Source organism: Solea solea, chromosome 17, assembly GCF_958295425.1.
Source record: "Solea solea chromosome 17, fSolSol10.1, whole genome shotgun sequence".
Taxonomy (NCBI): Eukaryota; Metazoa; Chordata; class Actinopteri; order Pleuronectiformes; family Soleidae; genus Solea; species Solea solea.
The window spans coordinates 7449725-7471127 of record NC_081150.1 but is presented as its reverse complement, the minus strand read 5'-3'; the positions used below and the strand labels follow the sequence as shown (position 1 = coordinate 7471127).

The 21403-nt window shown below is 40.8% G+C and overlaps 1 protein-coding gene across 1 annotated transcript; it reads right to left on the bottom strand.

Moving 5' to 3' along the window:
* Positions 1-4581: 4581 nt before the first annotated feature.
* Positions 4582-7188, bottom strand: LOC131444220 (homeobox protein OTX2-like). The gene is made up of 3 exons (XM_058614455.1): positions 6801-7188; positions 6523-6674; positions 4582-6086 (listed from the first exon to the last, which is right to left on the bottom strand). Exons 1-3 carry the CDS (start codon positions 6895-6897, stop codon positions 5445-5447), a joined length of 891 nt encoding a protein of 296 aa, XP_058470438.1. The 5' UTR covers positions 6898-7188; the 3' UTR covers positions 4582-5444.
* Positions 7189-21403: the final 14215 nt, after the last annotated feature.

Sequence of the window (21403 nt, the reverse complement as noted above, 5' to 3'; positions counted from 1 at the left end):
CAATATTCTGGCTTTATTTGGCTTAAATCTGTACCTTCAGACATATGGTGCAGACACTCACAGCTCAAATCCTCACTTTAATGTTAAATTCATTATGTGTGTGTTTTATAAGAGGTTTGCTCACATTCATAACAAGCTACATTTGGGAATGGCTTAATCCCAGTTATACTTGATTAGATTGACATACAGATTAAGATACAAATCAGATATACTGTATTTTGAACGAGGCATTTGCTCGTAATCTTTGGAGTTTTTTTTTATTGCAAATGTCATCATGTTTTCACTACAGAAATGGTAAATACTGTATGTACTGTATATTTTCTAACAAAACACTGTGATAAAATGAGCAGAGTTAATGTTAGACTGTATGATCTATTATATCCAACAATGTCACGGTCACTTTTTAAAACAATGCTGCACATAACAAGAAAAGTACCTTTTAAAAAGCAAGTTAATGTATAGCTAAATAAAATAATAAATATATTTTTATTACTATAAGACAGTAATGAACACTGTTGGCCAGTTTCCATTCATTACTTTTTGCATCAATGCTGTCTTTTACCTGATTTTACTCATTTGCATGCCAATGTTTCCATTTAACATATTCTTAGTTATCGTTGGCCTGAGAGCCTTTTCAATGGTGCGGTGATTAGCTGTGGCCCTTTATCATGTTTGTAAATGAGTCCCTCCTCTTCCATGTTGTTGTATTTACATCATTGTCGGCCACACAAAAACACAGATGCAATAATGGCCCCGGCACTGAATATGAAAGGAGAGACATTTCCATTGCCAGGAAAACAAATTTATGGAGCAGAAATGTGGCTTAAAAAATGCCAAATATGGCTCTGTGTTGATCAGCTATGATGCAAATGTTGTTTATTACATTATTTGTTATACTTCTAAAGCATAATGTATGGATTTTGCCTTCCACCCTGTTTAACTTTTTAAATAAACACAACAGTAACATTTATGATTTTAAAGAAAACACTTTAGTTTAACAGCATTTGTTTTAACCTTTTTACCTTACACCTTATTTTATTTTAAAGCTAAAACAGGGTTTGAACCTCTTGACTCTCTCCTTTTACCATTTTATTCCACCCTGTGTTGTATTTTACTGTTTTATTTGTGTCTTTTGTTTTACTTCAAAGTTAAAACAGGCTTTTTACTGTTTGACTTTTCCCTTTTCATTCCACCCTGTGTTGTATTTCTATCTCTTTTCTTTTTAAATTTGATTTTCCTTTTATTGTGAAGCACTTTGAGCTGCAATCCTTGTATGTGCTATACAAATAAAGCACATTATCAGTAATATTATTACATATACATGATTTTTAGGAATCAAAAAAGCACATTTAAAATGCAGCTGCATGTATTTAAAAATAGTTTAGAGTGATTTAAGTTTGATAAATATGTATGACAGATAACTTTACATTACATCAGTCTGTAACACGGACAGAGAGGGTCACGGAACAACCGCCAGTCTGACCCGAGTACAGAAACACTATTGTTTCCTTCATCTTTAAATGAGATTCAGTGACTTGTTGTTGCAGATGAATTATGTATGTGTTGATATGTGATGGACGAGGTCTCTGTGGGAATGTAGGACACGTACTTATGCATAACAATAGACTGCAGTTGCATTCTCACCGACAAATTTGCTGAATATCTCCAGTGTCCTTCTCTCCATGAAAGAGAAAGTCTCTTCGGTTTGTCTTGTGCTCGTCGTTAAACGCAGCAGCTGCAGACAAATCAGCTCCATATCCCACTTCATCAAACGGCAGTTAGACTGTATTCAAATGTGGACGAGTGTCACCTTGTTGTTTCCCATAAACATTCACTAATTCTTCATTGTTAGAACTGTGAGTCATGACATTTGGTTTAAATTTAAACCTGCTCTGTTTGTTTGAATCATATTCATCATAAGCATCCATCTGCTGGTGTTTTGTGTCATTGTTTCATCTTTGGAGACAATAATGGACACATTGCTGTGTTTATGTCTGATTTACATCCAGTTCAGCCATTATTATAGAGCAAATGACAATGTGTAGTGAATATTATACAATTAATGGCATTTTTATGACACTTTCAGGATCAGAGTTGTGAGTTTGAGTTAAAATTGTTCATATGTCTAAATTTAGATAGATAGATAGATAGATAGATAGATAGATAGATAGATGACATATATTTAAAACACCTCTCTCAATCTGTGGCATTAATCTGTTAATTTCTCCTCTATAAAGTAAGTGCAGAATAAATATGTAATATAAGTAATAATAAAGATGGGTAATAAACAAAAAAGAGCAGATACAGGGAGTGAAATGTTGGGTCTTATTCAAATGCAACTTATTAAATATGCACTGATATTGCTATTAAAGGTCCAGTGTGTAAAATTTGGCTAAAATGATTCTCATTTGGCAGAAATTCAATATAAAGTAACTATACATAGTTTACTAAGTGTACAATCACCTCTATGAATACTTATGCTTCCATTATTGCAGAATGAGCCTTTATTATATGGTTTTTAAGGATACAATAAACTTCTTTTGAGCTCTGGTGTTAACTGAAGGCTACACAGATTCTCCAACAATGGGAATGAATGATGCAACATGCAACTTTACAGATACATGTTGCAAAATGTTACCCATTGTACCTTTGAGACATACGTCTTTTGTTTTTTTTGTAATAAAAGGCCTATTTGACCTGTTGTTCAGTTTTCTTATGTCTTCTTATGTGTTGGTGCTATAATGGTTTCTCTCTGTGGTGCAGGATGGTGACGCTCCTGTTCTTCCTTGCAGCAGCTTCAGGCGGATCTCACGGATCCTCTTTCTCTCTCTCTCTCTCTCTCCGCCGGTGGGGGAACACTGAAAATCCCTGGCCGCGCTTTAGTGGAGCCGCCTGGGGAAAGCAGAGCCTCAAGGCGACGGTCGACAAAATGTGCGGTCGCCTCGGCCAAGAGAGGGTTTCCGAGCCCTCTGCTTTATTGTTTAACATCCTCACATGCGATGAGAGGATTAATGAAGCGCGTCTGCAGGATCCATATGCGCCCTTTAGTGTCGCTGGTGCTTAATTAAAACCGAATGGATACTCCGGGGGCCCCGGGGGGGGCCCGGCTGCAGGAGGAGGCACTCAGGCCTGTGTGTATCCTCTGCTCTCTGCAGACATACAGTTCATTACTGAGCGTCTTAAAGAAAGTTTTGATATGACTTTGTAATATGACATCAGAGAAAATCAAGGTTTAAGTAGAAAAAGGAAGAAAAAAATATTTCTCAAATGTTTTTTTTCTTAAAAAAACCTTAACTCATGGATCAGTCCACAAATACTGACACTTATATACTTCATGTAACACCCAATGTATAAACTAATTCGTTATTCGTTTATTGTACTATATTATCTACAGTTAACGATTATTTTCATAATCATTAATGTGTCCATACTTTTTTTAAGATTATTCAAGTAATCGTTTGGTCCATAAAATGTCATAAAATGTTGAAACATTTCGATCATTGTTTTTGAAATGTCTTATTTTGTCCACAAAGCAAAACGATTCCATTTTAATAATGATTTATTTGTTAAATGAAGCAAATAAACCAGAAAATATTCACATTTGAGAACTGAAAAATCACAGAAACTGTTTTTAATTACTTTCAATTAATCACGATCAAAATAGTAGATAATTGATTAATCGAGTATTTTTTTCAGGCTTATTATATTACAATACCAATTGATGAATGACTAATTATGCTGCTTTTTGTTTTATGATGTTTTATGTGTTGTCAACGACAATTAAGAATCTTCTTCATGTGTTTTTATTTGTCTTTATTTAACACGTGTTACCATTTGTACCAAATAAAATGTGTCGGTTTATTGTGTGTGGTCCTGTCCTGTGTACTGAGGGTGATTTAATAGATCGCAGACCTCAGACAGTCGTCAGCTGTGTGTTGTCAGCCATAATGGGCGCTAATTGCAGGGTCAAATGCGCAACAAAGCCGTTCAACGGCAGCAAAAAGTCACGCCGGAGTTTTGAAGGACCCTGGTGACGTCACACGTCACATCCTAATTAGACAGATAGCACGAGCCCTACTGCTGTTCCTCTTCTTCATACACGAACTATGGACCTACTCTCTCCTGTCTCCTCCTACATGTGACGGATGCCAGTAAAATCTTTAAAATAATAACAAACCTGTTAATAAACAGTATGTCATTTTGCAATTATATATTTAGATGATCAATAAAGTAACATTTAATTATAGGCTGTTTTTTTTTAGACTTTTTTCAGAGTCTCTGAGCAAATTTTATTCCCATTCTTAACACTTTCAGCTCTTGGAGAAACGGATTTTATGTCTTCGTGTGAACAGGCCGCCAATAATAATAATAAAAAGAAAAAAGTTGGATTATCCTCTCTTCATGAGGGAGGGATTAACATAGCTCCCTCACAAGTCACATTCCTGGTCGTAGCAGTAAGAGTGGAGGGGGAATGAAGTCATTTAATGTGGGTCAAGATGGTTTCTGTCACATATAGTGAAATAACATGTTTTTGTGTTTGTGTTGTGTACAAAAAAAAGAACAAACACAGAAGATGCATAGTTGGATAAGGTCATGTGGTCTTTATTGTTATTTACTGTGTCTGTGGCCTTTTCACTGCATTGTACAGCTCACATGGACCCATGTATACCTGCAGCTGTTGGCTTCATTTACCCTGCACGTCCTATTCCACTCAACTATAACACGTTCTCATCATAATAATTTATCATTTAGACTAACATATGGAGATAAAAATGACGGGAGATCAAATTCACAGCTGGATCTGTGTATGCGAACAGCAAGGTTGCATACAGGTGTAGTACAAATAATCACAATTTATTTAGAAATCAAAATACTAACACAAGGGGGAAATGAACAATTCATAACACACACGGAGACGTTTATGAGCACACGCAAACGGACTGATTGTCTCTTATAACTAGTCTTAAACATAGTTCTCATAAATTAAATAGTGCATCCAGGTTCATGTCAGAGCTCTCTCTCTTTCTTTCTCTCTCTCTCTCTCACACACACACACACACCCTTTGATCACAGAGGCCCATCATCATGTGCCAACAAAAACTTAAAAAGACAAGAGAGGGGAGCCTTTAAGGAGCTTATAGAAGAAACCTGACCTATTCCTCACAAACTCAGCCCACTTGGATCTTTCGCTCTCTTGCTCCTTTTTTTCCTCCTTTGTTTTGGTGAACACATTTGTTCCATGTCCTTGATCAAAGTTGGGGAGAATTCACTCTGAATGTTCAATAAGTAATTCACCCAACGAGTGAGACAACCGGCTGTCAGCCCGAGGTAGAAGTGAGGGCCTGTGACGCGGGGGAACGACGACAAACGCCACACTTGCTGGCTTCCCCCTCGCATGTGTGCAGTTTGTGGAAATGTTCCTTTATGTATTTGTTCGCCCCCTCTCACAACACTTGAAATTTCCAAGCCGCCTGGTCTTTGTAATCCAAACAGTCTGTGTTGAAATTGAACTTCCATGAAGAGGCTGTTTGGTCTTTATAGTCCAGACAGTCTGCGGCGCCGCTGAAGCCGAGCCCTGCTGCTCCGTACGCCGATGAGGAGAGCGAGGACGCCGGGCTCAGGTGGCTGGACACCCCGCTGCTGCCCATGGGGCTCATGGCGGCGCCCGCGGCGGAGAGCTGGTGGTGCATAGGCGAGAGGTATGAGCCGCAGTCCATCCCGGTAAAGTAGGAAGAGGAGCCCGTGTAGCCTTGGCTGTAGCCGGACGCCTGGGTGTAGGTCAAGGGGTAAGAGCGCTGCATGCAGGAGGAGGAGGAGGAAGTGGAGGAGATGGAAGAGAGGGGGTCAGAGAGCGGGGAGATGGAGGCCGGACTCCAAATGGACACCGGCGCTGCGCTGCTGCTCACGGCCGGGAGTGAGGTGCTCGAGGGCGGCGTGAACTGGCCGCTGGCTCCGCTCTCTGAGCTGGCTTCTCTGAGCGGAGAGCATTTCTTTTTCACCGGCCTGTTCACAGGTTTGCTCTGCGCTCCACTCTGAGTCTGCTGGGCCTGCTGGCGATGCTTGGCCCGCCGGTTTTTGAACCAAACCTTGAGGGGAAAAAAATATGCATTTTATTATATAATCCAACGGTTTTCAAAACCACATGTAGGATAATAAAGAGAAATATCAAACTCAATTTAATGAAACGAACAAAACAAGAATAATAATAATAAAACATACTGAAAGGTGGGCACACAATTAAATCTTTATTTGAATTGAGTTTATTTTATTATGTGTATTTCTTGCATATATTATTTTCAAACATTTAATTGTAGCCCCCCAATTCACAAAATATTATTTTATTTACATTCTTTATAATCTCAATCTATAAATGATTATCTGAAATTATAGACTTTTATTTTAGGAGTGGGTCAGAAACATAGGACTGTCCCGCCTCTCGTGGACAAACTACAATAATCAACCTTTCATAAGTGACCTGCCCGCGTGGGTACAGGCTCAGTAAAATGGTGTGTGGAGTCTCACCTGCACTCTGGACTCGGGCAGATTGATCTTTAAGGCCACCTCCTCTCTCATGAAGATGTCAGGGTACCGAGTCTTGCCGAACAGATTCTCCAGCACGTCGAGCTGAGCCCGAGTGAATGTGGTTCTCTCTCTCCTCTGCTTGCGAGGGGTTCCTGCAGGTGACAAGACAGAGGAAAGATTAGCGCGTGTTTATGAAACTATGAGTAGGGAAATAACAGAATATGACTTATGACTCTAGATCAGAATTAAACATATTTTTGATTGAGTTTATTACATACCTTGGTATCCCATTGAAGGATGCACCAGATCCACTCCTGAGGTAGATAAACTCAGTCCGTTCACCGTGTACGGCGGCTGCTTCAGATAGGACATCATGCTGGCGGCCGTGAGAGAAGCAAGCGAAAAAAATCGGGCAGAAAATTCGGTGGTTTAATCCTTTAGCGTCTCCTCCTGGTGTTTCACCTCAATAAAGATGATCAAAATCAACCTGGAGCAGGAAACACAACAACACAGGAGGAAAAAGGATGTAAAGTTTCAGACTTTGTCTTTTTTTTTTACTTATGCGTCCGCTGGATTTTACGCGCAGCCTTTTACGCACGCTGATGCGTTCACATGAGAAGTGGGCGTCCACGGGCTCGCGCGGCTCTTAAAGGCGAGTGGAGACCCCCAGCTGTCCCTGCTGCTGGACCCACGATGCTCTGTCTGGCTGACAACCGTTTACGCCATCAAGCCCCCCCCCCCCCCCCCACACACACACACACACACACACACACACACTAACTGCTCCTCTGACCCCGCCCACACCTCCTCCTCCTCTCGTCGCTGCCACCAAAAACAAAACATTGTCGTTAAAATGCGCACACACTCGCTATGGGCCCCAACCGGGCCCTCAATTAACATACCCACAGGTTATAGGCGAAGCTGATTGGAGGCCATTTGCAGAAACAAAGGCCACTGTTGACGGATAAGTAATGCTGATAACAAAAGACTTCAGGGGACAAACAAAGAGGCCAATACTGCAAACTGAGCGCTCATTGAAAAACAACCGAGCATCTTCATTTCTATATCTCCATCCCCTTTGTTTGTTTCCACTTAAACCCTTGTACATTCAAATGTAACGACATTAAAATGCGAAGGACAACTTTAGCGAGTAATTAGAAACATTCACGTTAAGTGAAGGCTTCACTCACTCACTCACACATTCACATTCACTCACTCACTCACTCACTGACTGACTGACTCTGCTCAGGGCGAGTTCCCCCTCCTTCACTAATGAATTGCTCCCGGTAATTAGATTTGGAAGGTGAGACTATCGAGAAGTGTTGATTAGAGAGGGGGCACTTAATCTTAATCTAAACAAACAAGGAGATGGTGCACTAAAATTGTCCCGATAAAGCTTTTGGAAAAAACAATAACAACAACAGCACGAAGAAGAAAACCATTTACAGGTTTTCGTCAGGTGCTTTCTGTGTCACATTTTACATTAAAAATATTTAGACAATTATGCAAACATTTCAAAACAAACTACTAACAAATTAAAGTTCATGGAAGTGTGTGGTGTAGATGTTTAACGAGTAAATTAATAGTTACAGCACAAAACAATAACAATTTATTATATTAAGGGAGTAACTGCTGTAATTAAATCATGTATTATTACTAAAACAATAAAGCAACAATTTAAACAGCATAAAAATAGGCCCCACTCTAATAATGTGCACCTAAATATGTTATTACATTAAATTCAGTCTGTATAACCAGTAAAAGCCTAATTATGTGATGCACTAAATGTGTTTTGAATTATACACATCGCAATTTGCACAAATAAATTGCAGAATTTTAAATAAAGTGCACTGTAAATTGCACTATTTATATTTTCTTAAAACAAAGAAATAAATATGTTAAACATGACTTTAATAATTATAAAACATTATTATAATAATGATCCTGTTTTTTCTTATTCGTTTTTTTTCTGCTTGTGATGGCTAATTAGTGTATAATCTGTAATCTGGGCCTGTCCCAACGTCTTCCACAGACGCCTACCTGTAGAATAAGAAGTTCCCAGGAGCGCGCGCTGCCCCGCGTGCTGCCCCCGTGTTTTTATATACAGCCAATAACGGACTCTGCTCAACTCAATCTGTCACTTTTTTTCCACCGCGGCCCCACACATCCGCTCAATAATAAATACCCTGCCTGGTGGTCATTAATTATTATTGGCTACAAGAGATTGTTTTTTTTTTGTTTTTTTTTCTGTAAGAAATTAACGAGATAATCCGTACGGCACGCGCTGGCCTGATTACAGGACGCCAGCCACGACTCCGCATTCAGGCCTCGTTAATTTTCTGCGTCACAAAAATAAAACAAAGACTGGCATTGTGTTTATCAGACCAGCTGACTGCCAGACACCCCCCCCCCCCCCCACACACACACACACACACATACACAACAACCAACACAAGCAACCACTTTCCCAAACTGTCACATGCACACTTTTTTTAATTATTATCATTATTATTATTGTTTTTATTATTAATATTCATGCGTTGAATTGTGTTTGAATGTCGTCAAAAATAAATCAATTTACACAAGCACTATGCAAAAAAGCACAAAGTCAATATTGAATTTGAATGTAAGTGAAAAGGATAAAATAAAACATTTATAAGCAGCCAATAAGATTTCAGACAATAAACGAATACGTTTGAGCTTCCAACGTTCATCCCTACATGCTGTGTGTATACAACGGCACACAGCCGCTATACATGCACCTTTATAGTTATACTCTGTATTATATATGATGTAAAGTTGTGCACATGCTTTGCTGTCCTGTTATTAATCGGTCGAGTGCTCAGGGAGAGAAAAGTTTTCTTTCAAACACGCCTCCCTAATTATCTGCTCCCCCCATCCCTCCCTCTCTGTCTGTCTGTCTTTCTGTCTGTCTGTCTGTCTCTCTGTCTGCTGCAGCTTCACCAGCCAATATTAAAATATCCTTATCATTATTTTTTACACAATTTAAACAAGTCACTTACTTGTGTTTGTCCGACATTTACTTTTTTTTTAAAAACGCCTCTCTCCAACAGGGCAGAGTGGTTCTGCTAAACCAACGCGGCCTTGATTAGTTTCCTCCAGGTTTAAGCTCGTTGGATGCGGATAATTCTGAAAGATGCAGAGTATTTATGCAGAGAGAGAGAGAGAGAGAGAGAGAGAGAGAGAGAGAGAGAGAGATGTGCAGCAGAGAGGTGTGACAGAGCTGGAGAAAAGTGTCCTGCTGGTGCCAAACATCAGCTCCAAAAGCATCACTGGCTCCTCTGATGATACAGAACTAACACAGGCTGTGTGATCCAACTGCCTTCACATATTACAAGTAACCCATATTATATATTTTAGCAGCGTGCCAAGTGTTAATACATTTTAATTTTATTTTGACTTATTTATTTGTTAGAGCAGGGACGTAAATGTGCTTGATTATAGTGTAAATTATGTGTGTGAGACTATATAAATAAATAAATAAATATATAAACATAATTAACCTATAAGGGAAAACAGCTAGGATCATGTTCAAGTTAATGAAGACAGATTACTTCATTCATAGGGACCACAGGTTTCATAAGTGCAGAGAGGACAGAAAAGGACAGAAAAATTAAAGTGACTGATACTTAAGTCCTTGTGTTTTAAGTGTTTTACTTTATTGTCTACAGTTTTGGCCTCACATAAAAACATAATAAATTACAAATACACATAACAGCCCTTGAAAAAGAAGAGCATGACAATTTTATAATTTAACAATTCCACAATTTAAAAAGCACTTATGTCACATATAATTTCTTATTTCATTGCACAGGCCTGTTTTTATTTTTTTTATTTTTTATAAAGGAGTCAGAAGGCTGCAGCTGTGTTTGCTGTTGTTCTGTCAGAATAAGCTGAGCCAGCAGAACTGAAGCACTGTTTCAAAGCAATAACTTCTCTGGGGGATCTGTCACGGATTGAGAGTGTGTAACCCTGTAAAGGAGATTTGAGGGAGGGAAGAAAAAAAAACGAGACGGTGCCACCCCCCACTGTACACCCACCGTCGCCATAACTACCACCACCATCCAGCACCTGATGTATGTGTGTGTGCAGTTTATCAAAAATGAACCACTTGGACATGTTTTAACTTTTAAATACTGTTTTACCAGACCCTCACTAGGCCTTACACACAGTCTCAGTTTAGGACTACAGCACCATATTCTATGGTGGATTTAAAAGATGACGCTCTTCTGCACTGATTGAATCTAGAGTCAGTGTGATATTTCTGTCTTCTTTATTTTGTCCCCAGTTGCAGGTGAGACAGGACAAGAGCCTGTGATTGATGCTCCCTGACAAGCAGCAGGTACTAATTAGGCCGTATAAACAAGACAAGCCTCAGGTCAATATCAAATGATTTACATTATGTATATGAGAACACATCAGTGTTTGTTATTGCATTCAGTGGCACTGGAAGAAAAGTCCTCTTTTTGTAAATAAGGTAAGAAACTTTCATTTTCATTTGTTGGTCATGACTGAAGTAAGAGAGTTTTTTAAGCGAAGCAACGTGACTGGTGGTTTCCCCATTTCCCCCGCAGCACATCTTTCAAAAAACAAAGAGGCCAACAGCGTTTAAGTATCTGCTCTCCTTGTCGTCCCACAGCAACGTTTCTGGCTCACGCAGAGTCCTTTCATCTTCACCTCTGATGTATAATTCATCAGAAAATATCTAATAGCCTTGGGGAGCGTTTCAGCTAAACGGGCCGGGGTTGTTAAGAAAGTGAAGTCGCTTGTTAATGTCTGTGGCAATATGCCCTCCTCCTGTCTGCGGGCCAATTGACAAAGTCACGCTTTCTCCTGCTGTTTCGAGAACTGAGGACTAAGAATCGTGGGACTGAGATACTGAACTCTCACAATGTAGTGGAAAATGGAAGGCAGTATGTGCTGCTGCCTCTCTCCTTTTATTTATTTACACTTTAATATGTTTAAGGATCTATCTATCTATCTATCTATCTATCTATCTATCTATCTATCTATCTATCTATCTATCTATCTATCTATCTATCTATCTATCTCTGCTCACTTCATCTGTCCAGTTCAAGGTCAGATCAATGACACTTGGCCCACTCAACCAATTCCCATCTGTTACACACACACACACACACACAGAAAAATGTAGACATATGACGGCTTCTTCGCCATCTGCACTGTAAACGGCGCGCTGATAGATTTATTGATATGACACAGTGAAGATGCTGTATGAAGCCACTGTATCAGAAGAGTCCATGACCTTCTATCTGTTTTATGTTTGCTCCACGCTGGGGTCATGGTTTGTTTTCTTGTCTTCTTTACTTGCTCTATTAAATATCTAAATATCTATATGTATTTGACTGGGACAGATTGAGGACTGCACAGCGATATTCTAACAGAGTGCATGTGGAAACTGTTACCTTCATTCCAGCTCATAATTTGCAACAAACAAAACTTTATTAGCAAAATTTTCTTTGTCTTTTTCGCAGTTTAGACTCGGAGCTCTAAAGGCAAGGGAACTGAAAACCTGAACACAGTGTTTCTGGTTTGTGTTTCAGCAAAAAAAAGAAAGAAAGAAAGTTGATTCAAAATCCCTCTGATACTGACTAATACTGATTTTCGTAACAGTATCCTGTCACTATCTAATAGTCTATATTTGTGGTGTTTCTATCAGCCATTTCCAACAAAATTGTAGGAAACAAATGTAGACTGTTGTAGGAGGTGGAAAGTAAAACCTAAGTAGTTTCAAAACACTGTTTTTTGAAGGTAATCGAAGCAAACTCATGTGTCAAATATCACAGTGTTAAAGGTTAAACGTTTGAACTGATTTCTATTTGCCCCAAGTAAACAAATCAAATGATAGCACTGTTTAAAAAAAAATCTTAAATCTTATGTTTTAAATGCACCTTTTTTTCCAGAATCTGCTGCACCTGCACTATTATTACCATTCAAGCCACTTTGCCACCACACTACCTAATGGCTTACATCACATCATATTCATGTCCTTCAGTGAGATACATCCACCGGTGGTTTTTGCCTGAAGCAGGAGTTGAATGTCTTGTCCCTGGTGGTACCTCGTTAACCTCCCACAGCCTGTGGCTAGTGTTAGCCAAACTGAGAAGCCTCATACCTGGGTATTGGTCAGCAGGGTCCGGCCCCAGGAGCCCAGGACCCCCCACTGGGTGAGGGGAGGGAGGCAGGCGGGACAGAGGAGGGCCAAACAAAAACACAACCTGGCATCCCCACAGCAAACAGCCCACCTACTGTCAGCCAGCATCTGGGCCACAGCACACAGCTCCTCCATTCTCATTCTGATGACAGCAAACACACACACACACACACACACACACACACACACACACACACACACACACACACACACACACACAGTCTACACAAACCTGCAAACAATTATAGAATTTCTTGGTTTAAAAAGTGAAATAAAAAAATGCCTGAGGCGCTTCATATAGTTTAAAGTGGCAACACATCAGTATTTTTAGTGGAAGATTTAAAATATGATTGACGTTACTTTCTTGGAGTCTATCTGAATGCTTTGAACACATTGTTTAACTTTGAGGAGAATTAATTCGGAAATTGCAAGACAGAGAGAATGACAGAGAGGCACTGACAGAGAGAAACTGGGAGGAGGAGTGTAAAGTTAATCCAGACTGAATCGACAGGCCCGGCTACTAGAGTGACACTGAAAACAGTTTTTCTTTTCTTTCTTTTCTCTGCAAATTTGCTCTCCCCTCTCCCTCTCTCTTTGCTTCCTCCCATGCCTCTCGCTATTTCTCTGCCTTCTTATCCTTTTTAATTAGAGGGGCTATTCTGCTGCACAGAAGACCTTAATCCCCAACTGACCAACAATGCAAAAAGCCAGCCTTTGAACAGCCGGCCTGCACCCGTCTTGGCCCTCAAACTTCCCCACTACCATCACCAATCACCGCTCTGCTCCAACTCTCCACTGCTCCCACCATTGGCTTCCAGCTCTCGCTCTCGCTCTTTTTCTCTCTCTTCTCTCTTCCCTCGTTCTTTTTTTTTTTCAGAAACTTAAACAAAGCGCTAAGAAACTGCTGAAAGAGTGTTTCAGTATCCACAAAGCTTTGGTTGGTTACTGGGACAAAGTTGAGGTCAAAATGGCAGGTGGCTGAATCAAAGTTATTAAAATGGCTCACATGTGATGTCTATTAAAAGAGATAAAGGTTATCAAGGAGACGTGGTAATAGAATAAAAAAATTGATTATTGATGAAGAATATATATATGTATATATATATATACTGTATATATATATATATATATATATATATATATACATATATATTCTTCATCAATAATTCTTCATCAATTCTTCAGAGAAGAAGACGAGGAATAGATGCAGCACATTCCTCCACTGGCCCTCATTCACATGAGTCTATGTATATTCATCTGGAGTCAATTAAAACAACTACATGTGTGTAAACTTGCTCCTTTTTATTTTATAGATTGTAAATTATTTTAAGGATTTCACAAGCTTTGATAGTAATAATGTCATAATAAATGACATTATTATCATTTCACATAGGTTTTAACTTTGAGACTTCACAATATAATGCCATATTTTTTGTGCGTCGTTGCAGAATTACTATAGGTGGGTCTATTAGGTCTTGTATATGGACAGTTTTGATGGTCTATTATAGGAATCCATATTAAGTATTTATACAGGAAAATACAAATTACACTAATCTATGGGGTAACTTTGAAGCTACAGTGTCAGTTCTGTCAACAACAGTAGCAGCAACAGTAACCTGCGGAATCTAGGACACATTTATTGTAAATATTCACATTATAATTTGCCATGAAAGTAACATAACTAGACAGCCGTAATATCATAATAATATTTTACTGTGTCATTCAAGCTGAATCTCTGTTTGTTAGGATATCAAGGCCTAAAAGGGGACAATAATTAGTCTCCAAAGAAATAAGTCAGTGCTGTACTAACTCAAACTGCAAGTAACTGAATAAATGCTCCTCTAATTTTGTTCAAGAGGATTTTCTATTAACATTTTTGCAAACACAGCACTCTGACAGACTGTCACCGGAGCACAATGAGTGCTCACACTTTGAACTCTGCCTCGCATGCGTCTGTCAGGAAAAAAAACACATTTTCTTTCACCGCCAGCGACCGCAGTTTCCCATTTTTAACGCCCCGACATGCTGGCTCAACACTCCCCTCGTACAGAAACAGAAAAGCACAGGCCAGCCAAAACCTTCTGCCTGGCTAATCACAGGCCCAATATTTCCATAGCAGGCAATTAGCATCTCGCTTTTATGTGAGGAAATGGGTGACGTGAGAGAAGGAGCAAGTTGGGGAGAGAAGCACAGTAAAAACAGAGAGAGAATAAAAGAGCAATTAAGATGTTGGGTGAGCAGAGGACAGAGACAGACAGTCTGCTGCTGTGTGATTTGAGGCTTGCAGGCCCAGTAATTAGCCCTTCATTGTGAGATAATGGACTTGGCTGGTCCTCCTGGTTCCCTGAGCTGCCCAGCCCGACTCGACCCACGGAAGGTCAAAGGGTACAATGTGCTGGTTGGCTCCTGTACGCTTGTGTGTGCATGTGTGTGTGGTGTGTGTGCATACAGTGGTAAATGTTGTAAAGTAAACTTGAATATCCAACATTTAAATGCACAGTATGTCATTTCTGCTGCTATGGGTCTCCCAATTAAAACAATAATCACAAGACCTCATTCGATGACGTTGTGAAGCAGCGTGGAATCATGGGGATCGTTGTCTGGGGAGAGTTGTAAATGCAGCAGCACAATGTAAACGGCAATGAATAGATTAGATTAGAGTTAGAGACAAGTACGCACGGTAAAGTGCAAAAGCAAACACACTGGCTCACTTGTGGTACTGAATATTTATTTCATTTCTCAATCTGACATTTTGCTATGTGCTTCACATTGTGGGTAACCGTAAATCACACAGATAGTGATAAGTAATACCATATTACCAATGGCCAGAAGATCAGTTTAATCCAGATTTAAACAATAGTCATTCACAGTCATGTCTAATGGCTCTGCCTTGGGTTCCTGATTGGAATAGTGCTAAACATCATTTATTTCATCAACTGGTTCATCTTAACAACTGATTTGAAGAGAGACCGATGTAAAGGATGTAATATAGTAACCACAGTAACGAAATCACTGAGGGCTTTGGTAGTGGTAGCGTTTTCTTCTTTTCTGACACACTGTGCCGGAGGAACATGCCGGTAAAACATCACGTGGCAGAAAAAACACTGGCAATTAGAATTAGAATTTTTCTTTTCTGTAACAGTTTCACCTGGGTTTAAAAATACCCGTTAACGTGAGTGTGAAAGAGGCTTAATATACAGGTGAGTTGCAGGAGAGAATGTAGTAGAGTCCAGTGTGTGTACGCTGAACACGTTGTTGCCAGTTCTGGCGAGGAAGGTAAAGCAGATTATGTCATTAACAGTGAAATATTTGGACCCTTTTTTAGATATTGTAATGCAAAAATGTCGCGTCATCTTTAATTTCAAGTCAGCCAAATAAAGTACAGTCGTAGAAAAGAAGTCTTAGCATTCAGGTGTGTTCATCTCTAAATCTGCAAAGTTTCCGTTCTGCTTTGTCCCTTTGGAAAAAGAGCGTGACAGTGCGGCAGCGGTCGGCTCCGAGGCATTGGAGTCATCGCTCTCCTGGCCCATCATTCTTTTCTCTCACCATCTTTAGAAGAGCAGTAATCTGTGAACCCTGAATCATAAGCTTTGGGTAAATCTATGTAATACGGGTAATTCGATGAAGCAGTATTTTCCTGGTGAGAGGCAAAATCCTGTTGACTATTCAGGGATTGAATCATCCAACAGTAATGCCATTAGACCAGTGCCACGGATTCCTTGGAAAATGCTGTTTAATTGCCAGTAACCAGCCATTGTTTGGTGACGGGTAAACACTGCGGAGAGGGAGGGGGTGGCGAGCGAGGAAGCGTGTGAAAAAGATGGCCCTTTCGGCCTAGCCAATCGCCATTGAGACACGGATTTACTCGGCCATGATGAAGCCCACGCTGCAAAGTGGCAGAGGCACTGGCTTAACTAAAGTCTTCAAGAGTATAAATGCAGAGTAACTCTTTCCTTTTAATACAGGATTTGCTCAACAATGCGATTTGGGAGGGGGTGTCTGTTTAAGACAGACATTTTCTTTTTTGTGAGTGGCGAGGTTTTCCGAGGATCAAGCCTTGTTGCTCACGTTTGTTAGCACAGGGAGTCTGCAGCTCAGGGATTGCGGGTTTGTTGTAATCATCAAGCAGTTTAACCATATTTGTGTTTGGCTTTACGTTTGCACCCTGACACTAAGTCCCCATTCTTCCCACATGTGTTGAAAATCTTTAAGAACAATGCTGCGACTCACACATTTGTCGTAAGCCGTGCTTACGCCGGCTCTTCAACAATAACATCTGATATTAACTATCCAAATCAGAATGAACTGATCTAAAGCTAAAGTTTTTTTTTTTTTTTTTACTTCTACTAACTATAATCCAATTCTCGTAGCAGAGGGATTTTCTGTGAGAATTTGACCATTTGAGGTGCATTGTTGTCCCTGCCCGCGGCCCCCTGCTCTCAGGCCTGTCCTGGAGGATGCAGATTGGAAGTGAGAGGTGTGGCGACCGAGGCTCGCCTCCATTGTGGGCTGGTGCCTAGGAGACGAGCAGCACTGGCAGACCAGACACTGATTGGGTTTGACACTGCGTCTAGGAGGTGAGAAGAAAGCTTCTCTTTTGCTCTTTTTTTTCCCCTTCTATAAGTAAAAGGGCTTTTTGAATGAAAGGCCCCTCCTCTCCTTTCTCCTCTAATTCCCCCTGGTTCTGTTGTGCAGCTCACCATCTTCTTCGGCTCTATTTTTTTTTTATTCCTCTTTTCACGTGGCCATATTGACTCCCTCATACTCACATAAAAAAATTTAAAAAACAGTGGACCTCTCTTTGTTTTGTCTTTTATTGTCCCTCTCGGCTCACATATTGACCTGTAGATTTGTTCCTCTGCATTACACCATCAAAACTGTCCCCATACAAGCAACAGTAGCTGTCATATTGTAATTGTAAACACTGAGGGCAACAAAATCCTCTTCAATAAGCCTGACACTCTGCCACATACTGAGCTTACTGTTACATCCTTAGCGGACACTTTGCCCCATACACTCTTAATCACCACGCCTCGGGCTACGATCACACACTGCTCAACACTGGGCTTTTACACATGATTTATTTTTCAATTTACTAAGCCTCTGATACTTTTTATTCACTGTGTTCAAGATACATATATTGCAGCTGGCCCACACAATGTAAATTTAAAGGGATAGACGGTGAGCTAAGCTTCGAAGAAAGACTGGAAACAAGGAAGAACAGCAAGTACTTCGCTTTGTCCGAGGATGAATCAGCCTCACGACCCCTGCAAGTTTCAGGAATATAAATAAAAGTTGTTTTTTTAATTGTCAATATGCATATTCATTGCCTTGTTGAAACTAAGAATTAAGATTAAAACCTATGCCTGTATTGAAAATGTGGAGTTACATGGCAAATCCTTTGCTTAACTAGACTTCTAAACCTCACAAATAAAACATTTTTCTTTCTATAAACACTGAACACAAAAATGTGACCTTTTTTTATTTACTATGGATTAAACAAAATATAATGGGCAGAGTATAGCCAATATAGTTCTCCAATACCTAACGTTTCCTTAAACGAAAAACTACAAACAGAAACTGTCTTGCAGCAGTTTCCTCCCCGAGGATTGTGGGTATGTGAGCTTATACTGTATATATTGCAACCAGACTTTTTTTTTTACGGTGGAGTTTTGTTTAAATCTCCAGTGCTGATCACCAAAGACGAGCACAGCCCTCTCGATCCGCTTAATAGAGGCACTAATGACGAGCTCCATTAGTTTAATATATGCTTTTATCGCCGTGCCCTTAGATGACTGTAGCGTTTCATTAGACATGTCTGCCTCATATCTCACTTTGCACCCAGAGGAAACTGTGAAGGGATTAATTTTATGATGGACCCCCTGCCTCCTCCTGCCTCCCTCTCTCCTTCCCTCCTTCCCTCGCCTCCCTTCCTCCCTCGACTCAGCTCAGCTCCGAGCCACAGCCAGAGGACCCAGGAGGAATAGTCTTTGTCATCCTGCCGTTTTTCAGAGTTGAAGAACAAGAGGAGTTTAATCCTCATTGTCCAAGAGACTGCAGAGGGTGAGGAGGGTGGGGGGGTCCTTCGGCTGTAAAATGATCCAACTGGCCTCGGCTAATCCCTCCTAACCCCCACTCCTGGGTCTGACCCCCCTCCCGGGCCTTAATTCATGCCCCCGTGCTACCACAGTATCACACTATAAACCTTGTAGAGATGGTACTGAATGTATACCTTTAAAACTCAAAAATGGATGAATGGGTGGTGGTGACACAAAACAGCCAATATGCATTAGAAAAATGTCACTTATAGTTATGCAGTGAGTGGTTTAAGTGGTAAGTTTAAGTGGGATTTAACTTAATCACCTAAACACACGCTTAATCAAATAAGGTACTCATCCTCCTCTCCGGGGACGATCCCCAACAGAAGAGGTGTCATCACTGGGGAAAAACTTGTTGGAGTTGTGAACTTTATAGAAAATATAAACTGTATGTGTGTGTGTGTGTGTGTGTGTGTGTGTGTGTTAGTGTCAGTGACAGAAAAGAACAAACAGCCTCATCACCATCATTTGCACGATTAGCAGCAATGCCGTGAATGGATGTGTGGGTCCGTACAGATATGCACTGACAGAAATGAATACAAATAAAAAAGCCTTGTTTTATTGTCGTTCTCATTATCGCTGAAGGATGAGACAGGACGGGACTGGACTGGTCTATTTGACGCTAAGTCTTTCTGTAACAAGACACAGTTTCCTACCTTCCTCACAGCCCTCCCTCCCTGTTGATTTCTCTCTCCCTCTCCTGTTCTGTCTTTATTTCTCTTCTGTCCCTCTCTCCCCTCTGTTTCTTTTTCCTGCACACCTCCCTGAGTGACAGCTCAATACCCAGCTCTCCCAGGCTTATCTAGCCTCAGCAGATGGTTGACTTGGATCACTGTTCATACGCCACGATCTGGGCGGCTGATAAAGACTGTTACAGAGAAAATATGCGTTATCTGTCTCTAGCTTGTTTTTTTCTTCCTTATACTTCCACTCCTCTCAACTCCTATTGATCTGCACCGTTGTTTTCTTCGTCTTCGTCCAACTCTTTTCAACTCTTTTTCACTCAGCAGCTCTTTCCATCTCTACCTGGGCCTATGTACTCCTCTCCTTGCCACGTCCTCCACCTTTCTCAGCAGTGCTCTTTGTCCAACCACCCACTCCCCCTCAATCCTCCCCTCTGTTTCTCATCTCCCTCCATCCCTCCATCTCGGTGCGTTGAATCTGGTGCTGCGTGATTGTCTCTGCTTCCCTGCTGGGCTGGCGCCTGTCTAAAGGGCCCCAGGACCGTCAGGCACTGAGGGAGCTCCAGCCATGCCAGAGATGCCCTCTCTCCTCTCCTCTCCTCTCTCCTCTCTCCTCTCTCCTCTCTCCTCTCCTCTCCTCTCTCCTCTCTATCTGATCCCACTTCATCTCCACAGGGAAGAAGAAAAGGTCAAACAGGTCTTTTTCCCCATCCTTTTCTGGTGTTCTCTAATCAAAGCTACATATGTTGCCTGCTTCCCATATTGTCATGTATGACATGTTTAAAAACATGTGTAATGAGGACGGCGAGTAACTGACGTTTGCTTATCAGACTTCAAGTTAGTGACCATTTGATGTGCCATATTCAGCCGCAGAACAAAAACAAGAGAAAGGGGTAAAGAAAGCAGTCACTTGACGATGACAAAGGGGGCCTGAGTGCTGGGAGTGAATGAGAACATACAACACAGCACCTTGTATGGCAGCAGGGAAACTGACTGGCAAAGACATCACTTGGACACACCATCAGCTCTGTGCGGTGTGTGCCAGTGAGGAAGATGGGGACAAGTGAATATGAGCTGGTTTCTCTTGGAAAAAATGCAAGGAATTGAAAATATATGTATGTCAAATAATAACAACAATGATGCTAGCATGGGCCATGTGGAAGAAACCTCCTCCCATGTCATTTACTGCCCTCGCTCCCTCTCTCTCTCTCCAGACAATTTGCAGCCATCTTAATCTGAACAGTGGAATCTGGCAACCACTCTAGAGCACCTGCATCCGTCCAGCCTGACCCGCTTTTGTGCCGCTCTGACCCCCTAACTTTAGCCCCTAATTAACCAAACAGAAACTAATTAAATGCAGCTCTAGAGGACCAGACGCCAGACGAAAGAAAAAAGGAAAAAAAAGATGACGAAGAAGGATTGAGAAGGAGGAGAGTGAAGGGAGCAATCTGACATACAGGCAGGAGAAGGAAATGAAAAAGGTGGTTAAAATGGATATTGAAAGCGTGGCCTCAGCCACTAAAATGGACAAATTAAATGTATATACATGTCAGTATCAGCCTGGTTTGTGCTGGACATACTGTCACTCACCACTTCTCTCCACTACACTGACCTATTATTTCTTTTTACGTGCTGTCATTTTTATAGTATTCAGGGTTGCTCCTCGTATATATATGATATATATAGATGTGCATGGATGCCAACTGCTGTAATCACAAGCACACCGATCACATGACGCAACTGACGCCCTGGAGATATTTGGAAACGGCTACAGAGACAGGCTGGGGAGAGCCGTGCATGCACAGAGAGGAACAGTGCAGAATGAAAGGAAAGAGAGGAGGAGAAAAAAAAGGGATGATGAGAGGCTGATGAGAGAAAAAGGTACAGGTTTGTGTGAAAGAAGA